Raw genomic sequence first — 10,734 nt, 5'->3', positions numbered from 1 at the left:
AAATACGGTGTAGACCATTTAGGACAGAGATGAGGAGAAACGTTTTCACCCAGAGAGTGGTGGCTGTGTGGAATGCTCTGCCCCAGAGGGCAGTGAAGGCTCAGTCTCTGGATTCATTTAAGAAAGAGTTGGATAGAGCTCTCAAGGATTGTGGAATCAAGGGTTATGGAGATAAGGCAGGAACAGGATACTGATTAAGGATGATCAGCCATGATCATATTGAATGGTGGTGCAGGCTCGAAGGCAGAATAGCCTACTCCTGCACCTATTGTGTATTGCAACGTGAATTGTACATGATTACTGTTTCTATTCAAGTTTTCCTACACAAAAAGTTTCCCCCAAAGCCAAATAAAACAAATAGATAACATTCCATGATTTGGGTTCTTAACAATCCCTATGATTGTAACCATAGGGATTTTTTACCCTTATACCTATTACATTTTTCAATTGCAGTTTTCTGGTGCTATCCATTTCATGAAACAACATTTTGTGCCTTGCTAGCTAACTAATTTGTTGAAACTGGAGTGTCCTTTTCAGGGTACGAGCCCAGGCAGAATGTTATAGAGCCTTTGTGCTGCCCAAACATCAGCATATCATTGACCGACCCTCCCCCCACACCAAAGTACTCAGTCTCCCCATTTGGGTACAGACGTGTTCAATGCACTACATTTACCACTGGAGATGTGAGGGCCTTAGTTTTCATATTTAGATTAGATTCCCTACAGTGTGGAAACAGGCCCTTCAGCCCAACAAGTCCACACCAACCATCCGAAGAGTAACCCACCCAGACCCATTCCCATACATTTACTCCTGAACCTAACACTACAGGCAATTTAGCATGGCCAATTCACCTGACCTGCACATCTTTGGATTGTGGGAGGAAACCGGAGCACCTGGAGGAAACCTACACAGACGCAGGGAGAATGTGCAAACTCCACACAGACAATTGCCCGAGGCAGGAATTGAACCCGGGTCCCTGGCACCAACCAAGAGGAGGCCAGCAAAGGACTTGTCTATGGAGATTCCGTATTCTGACAAAGAGAGACTTACTTTTGGCTCTGTTTTTCACATTGCTAGACCCAATCTTGTCAGTTGAAAACAAGAAGCAAATTAACACACATTGTGAGAAGCCTGCTAACGTTTCTTCGTCTAGTACAAGATGGACTACTTCAAATCACTGGACTCACCAGATAGACTTGGAAGAGGTTAAGTCCTTAGAATCATTTGAAAAAAAAAACAATTTCATGTGAGGGAGTCCTTTTAGGATCTTGCTGGATGAATTAACTAAGATGTGAGGAATAGTTTTCCTTATTCATGTTATTAGTTGATTGTAATACTTCTTGAAAAACATCTAATCCTTTCATTCATATGTTTGCAGGTGGTGATTAGGCGTTTACCTCCTACTTTGACTAAAGCACAGCTAGAGGAACTACTGCATCCACTACCAACACATGATTATTTTGAATTTTGTGCTGCTGATACAAGGTACCAATAAGAATTGGATACCTTTAGAGGTGATTTTTATTGCTTTTGGAAGGAATATAATACAGCAACAACTTGCATTTATATAAGAATCCAATAATGCATCCTTAAAAATTAGTAAGATTGATTCAGTAATTTGAATCAGTGATGATTATGTAATTTCACTGTAACCAGTGTTTCTTATATGTAGTTTATTTCTTAGATGTAGGAAGGATGTAGTTTTCATCTTCTAAACTTACAAGTATCATTTTGTAGATATGTATTTTTGAATTGTCACACCCTTAAAAAAATATTTTTCATTTTGAGAAGGATGGGAACAGAATCATTGTTATTGTAACTTTCTGTCCTCTAAAGTCTCTGTAAAAAATATGGAATTTAAATTCTGCTGACTGGTATTCTTGTTTTAAATGTTAATGATTGTGTTAAACCAGCACACATGAGACACAGTTCATCGCAACAATTTATATTGTGATTAAGAACATTAAAGCCTTGCTATCTACTGTTGCAATCCTAATGCTAATATTTAAAGAAATAATACAAGCATGCACAACTAACCTAAAGAAATCTGCCATTAAATTTTCTGTTTTTCATCAAAATCAAATTTTCTTACGTGTAAAAGAAGAATGAAACAAAAAACACCATCGAAGTTATAGCTTTCAAGTCAGTTCTACTTTTCATTTCGACCTAGGAGTTCCCTTATCTTGTGAAATCTTGAAAGTTAATTCACTTTGCATGGGATCAATCCAAAGGTAGGCTCTACTTTCCAGAACGTAATGCTTTCTCCAAAATACAAGGTTAATAGGAATTTTTCCATTTGGGTTTCGGCTAAGCACCTTCTGGTTTCCTTTAAAGGCCTTGCTGGTATGGATCCTTTAGCTTCTTTTCTTCATTTTGAACATCTATAAGTTGTTTTTCCCATTCTGCTTCCTCTATTTCTGAACAGCCCTTTCCAAGCTGACTGTTTTCGGTTGCAAATCTCTATAAGGACAACTGTTAATTTGTTAATTTAACTTCAGCCTCGACAAATATTCTAATTTCTTTCCTCATCTCAAACTAAATTTGAACCCTAACCCAAATTCCATGCAGTAAACATTAAATTTAGTCAGGCTTGTACTTAAACAGTTATTGCTAATATTCATTTCTGATGGTTATCTCCACACAGTGAATTGCAGCCTTTGCAAGACGCAATCTGCAATTGCCTCTGCCTGCGTCCAAACTGCTTGCTTCTGTCAACAAACACAAATAAAAAGTAAACAAAAGTTTTTAATAAAAATGTCCAGGTGAAACACCATATCAATGGCAACACGGCATGTTTTGGGGTGCTCAAACAAATGTAAAGAAAGTATTTTATCTACAATTCAACTCTGATTCTGTAATGCATATAAGTAATTTTAGATGACACCAAAATTGGAGGTGCAATGGACAGCAAAGAAGGTTACCTCAGATTACAATGGGATCTTGATCAGATGGGCCAATGGGCTGAGGAGTGGCAGAGATGAAGTTTTATTTAGATAAATGCAAGGTGCTGCATTTTGGGAAAGCAGATCTTAGCAGGACTTACACACTTAATGGTTGCTGAACAGAGACCTTGGAGTGCAGATTCATAGCTCCTTTAAAGTAGAGTCACAAGCAGATAGGATAGTGAAGAAGGGATTTGGTATGCTTTCCTTTATTGGTCAGTGTATTGAGTACAAGGGTTGGGAGGTCATGTTGCCGCCATTAGTTAGGCCACTGTTGGAATATTGCGTGCAATTCTGGTCTCCTTTCGATTAGAAGAACGTTGTGAAACTTGAAAGGGTTCAGAAAAGATTTGCACGAATGTTGCCAGGGTTGGAGGATTTGAGCTATCGGGAGAGGTTGAATAGGCTGGAGCTGTTTTCCCTGGACCATCAGACGCTGAGGGGTGACCTTATAGAGATTTATAAAATCATGAGGGGCATGGATGGGTAAATAGACAGGGTCTTTCCTAGAGAGCATAATTTTAGGGTGAGAGGGGTTAAGATATAAAAGGGGCCCAAAGAGCAACTTTTTCACGCAGAGGATGATGCGTGTATGGAATGATCTGCCTGAGGAAATGGTGGAAACTAGTACAATTTCAACATTTTAAAGGGCATCTGGATGGGTATATGAATAGGAAGGGTTTGGAGGGATATGGGTCAGGTGCTGGCAGGTGGGACTAGATTGGGGTGGGATATCTGGTCAACATGGACGAGTTGGACCGAAGGGTCTGTTTCCGAGCTATACATCTTTTAGATTTAGATTACATTAGATTAGATTACATTACAGTGTGGAAACAGGCCCTTCGGCCCAACAAGTCCACACCGACCCGCCGAAGCGAAACCCACCCATACCCCTACATTTACCCCTTACCTAACACTACGGGCAATTTTAGCATGGCCAATTCACCTGACCCTGCACATCTTTTGGACTGTGGGAGGAAACCGGAGCACCCGGAGGAAACCCACGCAGACACGGGGAGAACGTGCAAACTCCACACAGACAGTCGCCTGAGGCGGGAATTGAACCCGGGTCTCAGGCGCTGTGAGGCAGCAGTGCTAACCACTGTGCCACCGTGCCGCCCACGGTGACTCTATGACTCTAATTCGTAGTGTTTGTAATTTGCGTCCTCTCCATATTTCCTGGCTGTATTACAAGCTTCGCGATGAATTATATATTTTAACTTCTCTATGAACTGTGACCTTGTAAGATAAAACTAGGTTAGCTTTTAGCTGTAATTAAGCTCAAGCATTTTAAATTGCATTTGGTTCAGGCTTGCTTGTATGTTTCTTAATTAGATGCAGTTAAAAAATTAATTCCTGTAACAAAGTGTTAGATTCTAAAATGAATGAATTATGTACTAAATACTTGCAACATCAGTGCAATGTGAATTTGTTTTAGCAACTCTTGAGTTCAAAATATCCAAATATGTTAAATGTCCCTGTAATCCCCACTCGTGCCCTTTTTTGCACATCGTACGTACATTATTAGAAAACAAACAAAATTAGAAATAAATAAGTACAGCTCTCAAAATCAGTACAGTTACATTTTTAGCTTAGTAAATGGCTCCTAGTTCAGATTGTAGAGATGAAATCCAAATGAAAGGTATTTTGTAAATTGTTTTTATTTTCTCCACTGTCCTTATGTCTGTTTCTAACTAGGGTATGCTAAATTCACTCAGTTCTCCAACAGTGCTCAGTGTAGAAAAAATAAATTTCTGCCAACCTCATTTCTCGTGATAATATTGAATTTATAACTTTTCACTGACTTCATTATCAAATGAAAACTGTCATTCTGAATTTACTGTATTAAAAAAAATCATTTTCACAAACTTTTGCTGAACCTAAAACTCTTGCCCTTTTCTGCTGTAATGGACATAGTCAGCAATGCGACATGGCTTAAAACTGAGGTTTTGGATTGTTCCATTCTACTAATTACAACCTGCCACCATCACTGTCACGCATGCACACACACACAAACATCTATATTTCTCTTTTTATTTAAATCATTTAAAATTAAAGTTAGGCAATTTTTGCAGTTTCTATAGTTCCCAATGTGCAGTGCCAATTTTAAATCTTAACCGCAAGACGAAAATCAACTTTAGTATCTTAGATGTTCATTACAATGTGCTGTCATCCTGGTATCACCCTTTGGTAAGTCTAAATTCATAAATAATTAATATTTTAGTGAAGTTTGCTCCCACTTTTGGCAATGCCTTCTTCCAAATGAGTTATTTAAACTGAGACTGAATCTGCTTTTCCAATGTGTATTCCGTGCCACTATTTGAATATGAATAGAAGGATGTTCCAGGAGATCTTGACCAGTATTTATCCCTGCAGTGACAACATTGGTGCATTTTGTCTAGTCTTTGTTTTATTGCTGTTTTGTGACCTTACTTGACATGGATTGTTTCCACATTCCCTAAGTTACTATCAATGAAATGCTGAAAACATTTCATTGATAGTAAAGTGCTTTAGGACATCCTGAGTTTAGGAAAGACACAATGCAGATACAAGTTAGGGTGAAAGGAAGGGCTGGTAGGTGTACAGAATGCTGAATGACTAGAGAAATTGAGGGGTTTGTTAAGAAAAAGAAGGAAGCATGTGTCAGGTATAGACAGGAGAACGTGAGTGAATCCTTAGAGTATAAAGGCAGTAGGAGTATACTTAAGAGAGAAATCAGGAGGGTAAAAAGGGGACATGAGATAGTTTTGGCAAATAGGGTTAAGGAGAATCCAAAGAGGTTTTACAGATACATTAAGGACAAAAGGGTAACTAGGGAGCAAATAGGGACCTCAAAGATCAGCAAGGCAATCTTTGTGTGGAGCCACAGGAGATGGGGGATTTACTAAACGAGTATTTTGCGTCACTGTTTACTGTGGAGAAGGACGTGGAAGATATGGAATGTGGGGAAATAGATGGTGGCATTTTGAAAAATGTCCATATTACAGAGGAGGAGGTGCTGAATGTCTCGATAAGGCAGATAAATCCCCCGGACTAATCAGGTGTACCCTAGAACTCTATGGGAAGCCAGGGACGTGGCTGCTGGGCCCCTTGCTGAGATATTTGTATCATTGATAGTCACAGGTGAGGTGCCAGAAGTATGGAGATTGCCTAACGTGGTACCATTATTTAGGAAAGGTGGTAAGGATAAGCCAAGGAACTATAGGCTGGTGAGCCTGATGTCGGTCGTGGACAGGTTGTTGGAGGGAATCCTGAGGGACAGGATTTACATGTATTTGGCAAGGCAAGGACTGATTAGGGATAGTCAACACAACATGGCTTTGTGAATAGGAAATCATGTCTCACAAACTTGATTGAGGTTTTTGAAAAAGTAATAAAGAGGATTGATGAGGGCAGAGTGGTGGACGTGATCTATATGGACTTCAGTAAGGCACTTGACAAGATTCCCCATGGAAGACTGGTTAGCAAGGTTAGATCTCTTGGAATACAGGGAGAACTAGCAATTTGGATACAGAACTGGCTCCAAGGTAAAAGACAGAGGGTGATGGTGGAGGATTTATTTTCAGACTGGAGGCCTCTGATCATTGGAGTGCCCCAAGGATCGATGCTGGGTCCACTGCTTTTCATTATTTACACAAATGATTTGAATATGAGCATAGGAGGTATAGTTAGTAAGTTTGCAGATGACACCAAAATTGGAAGTGTAACCCCATTGTAATAGGGACCTCAAAGATCAGCAAGGCAATCTTTGTGTGGAGCCGCAGGAGATGGGGATTTACTAAACGAGTATTTTGCGTCAGTGTTTACTGTGGAGAAGGACGTGGAAGATATGGAATGTGGGGAAATAGATGGTGATATTTTGAAAAATGTCCATATTACAGAGGAGGAGGTGCTGGATGTCTCGATAAGGCAGATAAATACCCTGGACTAATCAGGTGTACCCTAGAACTCTATGGGAAGCCAGGGACGTGGCTGCTGGGTTACAACGATTACAACGGGATCTTGATTAGGTGGGCCTGTGGGCTGAGGAGTGGCAAGTGGAGTTTAATGTAGATAAATGTGAGGTGCTGCATTTTGTGAAAGCGAATCTTAGCAGGACTTATACACTTAATGGTAAGGTCCTAGGGAGTGTTGCTGAACAAAGAGAACTTGGAATGCAGGTTCATAGCTCCTTGAAAGTGGAGTAGCAGGTAAATAGGATAGTGAAGAAGGCATTTGGTATGCTTTTCTTTATTGGTCAGAGTATTGAGTACACGAGTTAGGAGGACTTGTTGTTAGGAGGAATATTGTGTTCAGTTCTGGTCTCCTTCCTATCGGAATGATGTTGTGAAGCTTGAAAGAGTTCAGAACAGATTTGTAAGGATGTTGCCAGGGTTGGAGGATTTGACCTATAGGGAGATGCTGAATAGGTAGAGCTGTTTTCCCTAGAGCGCTGAAGGGTGACCTTGCAGAGATTTATAAAATCATGAGGAGCATGGATAGGATAAATAGACAATGTATTTTCTCTGGCGTGGGGGAGTCCAGGACTAGAGGGTAAAGGTTTAGAGTGAGAGAGGAAAGATATAAAAGAGACTAAAGGGGCAACTTTTTCACACGAGTGTGGTGCGTGTATGGAATGAGCTGCCAGAGGAAGTGGTGGAGGCTAGTACAATTGCAGCATTCAAAAGGCATCTGGATGGGTATATGAATAGGAGGTTTAGAGGGGCATGAGCCAAGTGCTAACAAATGGGACTAGATTAGGTCATGATATCGAGTTGGACCAAAGGGCCTGTTTTTGTGCTGTACATCTCTGTGACTCTCTGATTCTAAGCCCTTTTTTTTCCAATTTATCTACATAACTTTGGAGCCCTTCTGGATTTGAATGAGTGTCCAGAAGTGTACAGGGTATAGTAATTTCAACCTAATTATTGCTCTGTTCAGATTTATCACTTTTTAAAATTGTGCTAGTCAAATTGTTTCAAGGATTGAATATTATTTTTATAAAATTCAGATTAAACTGAAAATGAAGAAAACCACCTCCCCACAATCCATCTCCATGGCAGTGTAGCATCCCTGGGATTTTCCAAGTACAAGTTCAAACATATAAGCTCCCTAATCCCAAATATTCTTTTTGTTCTGAAAAACTATATGAATAATTAACAACTGCAGACATCTCACTTCCTTCAAGAAACTCAAAGGGTTTATCAATCAGTTTTTTTCCCCACTTTCAACTCTGACCTTATGAAATAAAGACATGTCATTCTTTGAATTGCAGTCATCTTAGTTGTATTGCATTTAACAATTTTTCGGCACTAAGGGTGTCAATTTATCTTATATTTAAAATTTTTCAATTTGCATTCTGAAATAATTCTAAAACTTATGAAATTAGACATTTTGCAACTATCTATTCAGTAGATGATTTGATCATCAAAATAATTTAGACTGCAATATTAAATTCATATAATTTTTGAATAGTTTTCTTGGTAGATCAGGGAGAAGATGGATTTTGGAAATGTTATTTGTTTTTATTAATTTTCCTCAGTATATTTAAATAAATCTAGTAAACTCTGATCATGCTGATCAGTTCTAAGCCAACGAATAGATATTTCTGTTGGCTTTTATTACTAATATAGTGCAGATTTTCAGCAGTTTTTGAGTTCTTTTACTTATTAGTCACTTCCATTAGAACTGTTCACTGCTTAAACATGTAGATTCTATATGATGTTATGAACTGTTGTGCATATGCTTTTTTTCATCTAGCCTGTACCCCCACTTGTTCTCTAGAGCCTACATCAATTTTAAAAATCCTGATGATATAATTCTCTTCAGAGACCGATTTGATGGATATATCTTCATTGATAATAAAGGTAAAGATGCAGCAAGCTTTAATGACTACTCAAACAAACTAGACTTCCTATTTTGCGTAAGAGATTTTCATTATTGTTGTATTTCCCACAAAGTCCAGAGGGCAGTGCATTGCACAACAATGTTTGCACCAATCAACATTAGATTGAATTATTATCTGCACAAAAATGTAACCTATCTGAATCCAAGATGTTTCTTTGGTTGCCACTCGAAATTCATTTGTTTTGTTTGTTCAGCTCCGTGAGATTTGTTGAATATTTTGATGTCACAGAAATAATGCTTGTGAACTGGAAGATGATGCAGAACAGTAAATCGAGCTAGATAACATTTCAAATTGATGAAGTGCATTTCTGGTCTAGAAGTTTGAAATGGACCAAAATTAAAATATATCTTATACTCGTCAGGCCCTAGTGACCAAATCAAAGTGTAATGGAACCGTATAACGAATGATAATTTAGTCTTTATCTGTAGACCAGTCATGCTCTGAGTATTTTTACCACCTTGCCTATTCATTAAACACAAAATGCTTACATTCATACAGAATAATTCTGGTTTAGCTATGTCTTTTTATACAATCAATGAACTATTTTTCCTGTGATTGTATCACCTTCAGGTCAGGAATACCCAGCTGTGGTTGAATTTGCTCCATTTCAGAAAATTTCTAAAAGGAAGCTGAAAAAGAAAGATGCGAAATCTGGGAGCATTGAGGAAGGTAATTATTCAAGACTTTCAGAAACTGAAAACCTTTGGCACAGCAGAGCATTGTCAAGACTGTATTTAGATGTTCACTTTCAATTACTGATACATAAAGAAACACTAATGTACTTCTGACCTATACAGCCAAGTTGCTGAATCTGACTGCTGTTCCAGATTACATCTTGATTGATGTGTAATGTGACACTAATCGAGGTGGGAAAAATTCAAATCCTGGTAGCAGATCAAAGAAAAGCCACAATCCAACATAAATTAGGAGAAATTTGGCATAGTTCCTGCAAGAAATAAAAGTAATATTGTAAGATACATAACATAATACATGATATAATAAAATCAAATCTTAAAGTCTGCGTCAGTGCTAAACCTTCAGAGTGAGACAGAGAGGTCCGAGTTCACAAAAGTAAACATAGCCAATTTGAATGTCAAGAACTTACTTTCCACATTTTCCCACAAATGTTGATCAACATGTGAAATAGACTTTTAGATGGATGAAAAATCCTGGAATCATGTCCTAATAGAAAACTGTATCACCATCCACATCAGAACCTCTCTTGTAAATTACTGTATTTAATAAGATTTAAAATGATTAGATTTATTTCGAGGTTTAAGACTTATTTAATCTTTAAGTCATTTGCTACACATTTTCAGATATTTGACATGTTTTTGGGTTTTATACTCGATATTTTTTTGAGTTAACTGTCTCCAGCTATTCTGTTAGGGGCCCTCATGGTCTTGATGATCCCAATTGTACCTACCCAATATTTAGGTAAGCATTAGCAACTCAAAGGACTAAAGCAGAAAACCTTTACTTTCTAAATCAGATATTTAAATTAAAATCAATCTTCATTGACTGTTGTTTAGCATAAGTAAAAGAAATAGAAATTGTACTTCTCTGAGCAAACATATGAGAGTCTTTCAGTCATTAGCAAGGGGGCCTAAATTTTAGGAACATGAGAGCCTAGGAAACAAGACAGAAAGTTAAAAAGTAGGTTTTTGAGGCCAATAATATCTGGACTACTACCAGTGCCATGTGCTAGTGAAATAGGAGGATAGAGCAGATGAATGGGTGTCTGAGGAATTGATGCAGGGGGCAAGAATTCACATTTTTGGACTAATGGGATCTCTTTTGGGGTCAAAGTGACCTGTATAAGAGGGGCGGGTTACACTTGAATTGGAATGAGACCAAGATCTTTGCTTAGTGCTACTTGACAGGCTTTAAACTAGTAAAGTTGGG

The 10,734-nt window shown here is 38.3% G+C and overlaps 1 protein-coding gene across 6 annotated transcripts in view; it reads left to right on the top strand.

The window, feature by feature from the left end:
• Nucleotides 1-10,734, top strand: part of upf3a (UPF3A regulator of nonsense mediated mRNA decay) — a 68,434-nt gene that overhangs the window by 17,141 nt on the left and 40,559 nt on the right. For 5 of the 6 annotated variants that reach the window (XM_043691794.1, XM_043691790.1, XM_043691789.1 and 2 more), the window contains exons 2-4: nt 1,379-1,485; nt 8,682-8,788; nt 9,400-9,498. In XM_043691794.1, the coding sequence (XP_043547729.1) occupies nt 1,379-1,485; nt 8,682-8,788; nt 9,400-9,498 (313 nt within the window). The remainder of the gene's footprint in view (nt 1-1,378; nt 1,486-8,681; nt 8,789-9,399; nt 9,499-10,734) is intronic. The other variant, XM_043691792.1, reaches the window with a different exon arrangement.

The sequence above is a fragment of the Chiloscyllium plagiosum genome, chromosome 6 (genome assembly GCF_004010195.1).
Source record: "Chiloscyllium plagiosum isolate BGI_BamShark_2017 chromosome 6, ASM401019v2, whole genome shotgun sequence".
Classification (NCBI taxonomy): domain Eukaryota; kingdom Metazoa; phylum Chordata; class Chondrichthyes; order Orectolobiformes; family Hemiscylliidae; genus Chiloscyllium; species Chiloscyllium plagiosum.
Note: the sequence above shows the minus strand (reverse complement) of the source record. Positions and strands in the feature narration are given on the sequence as shown.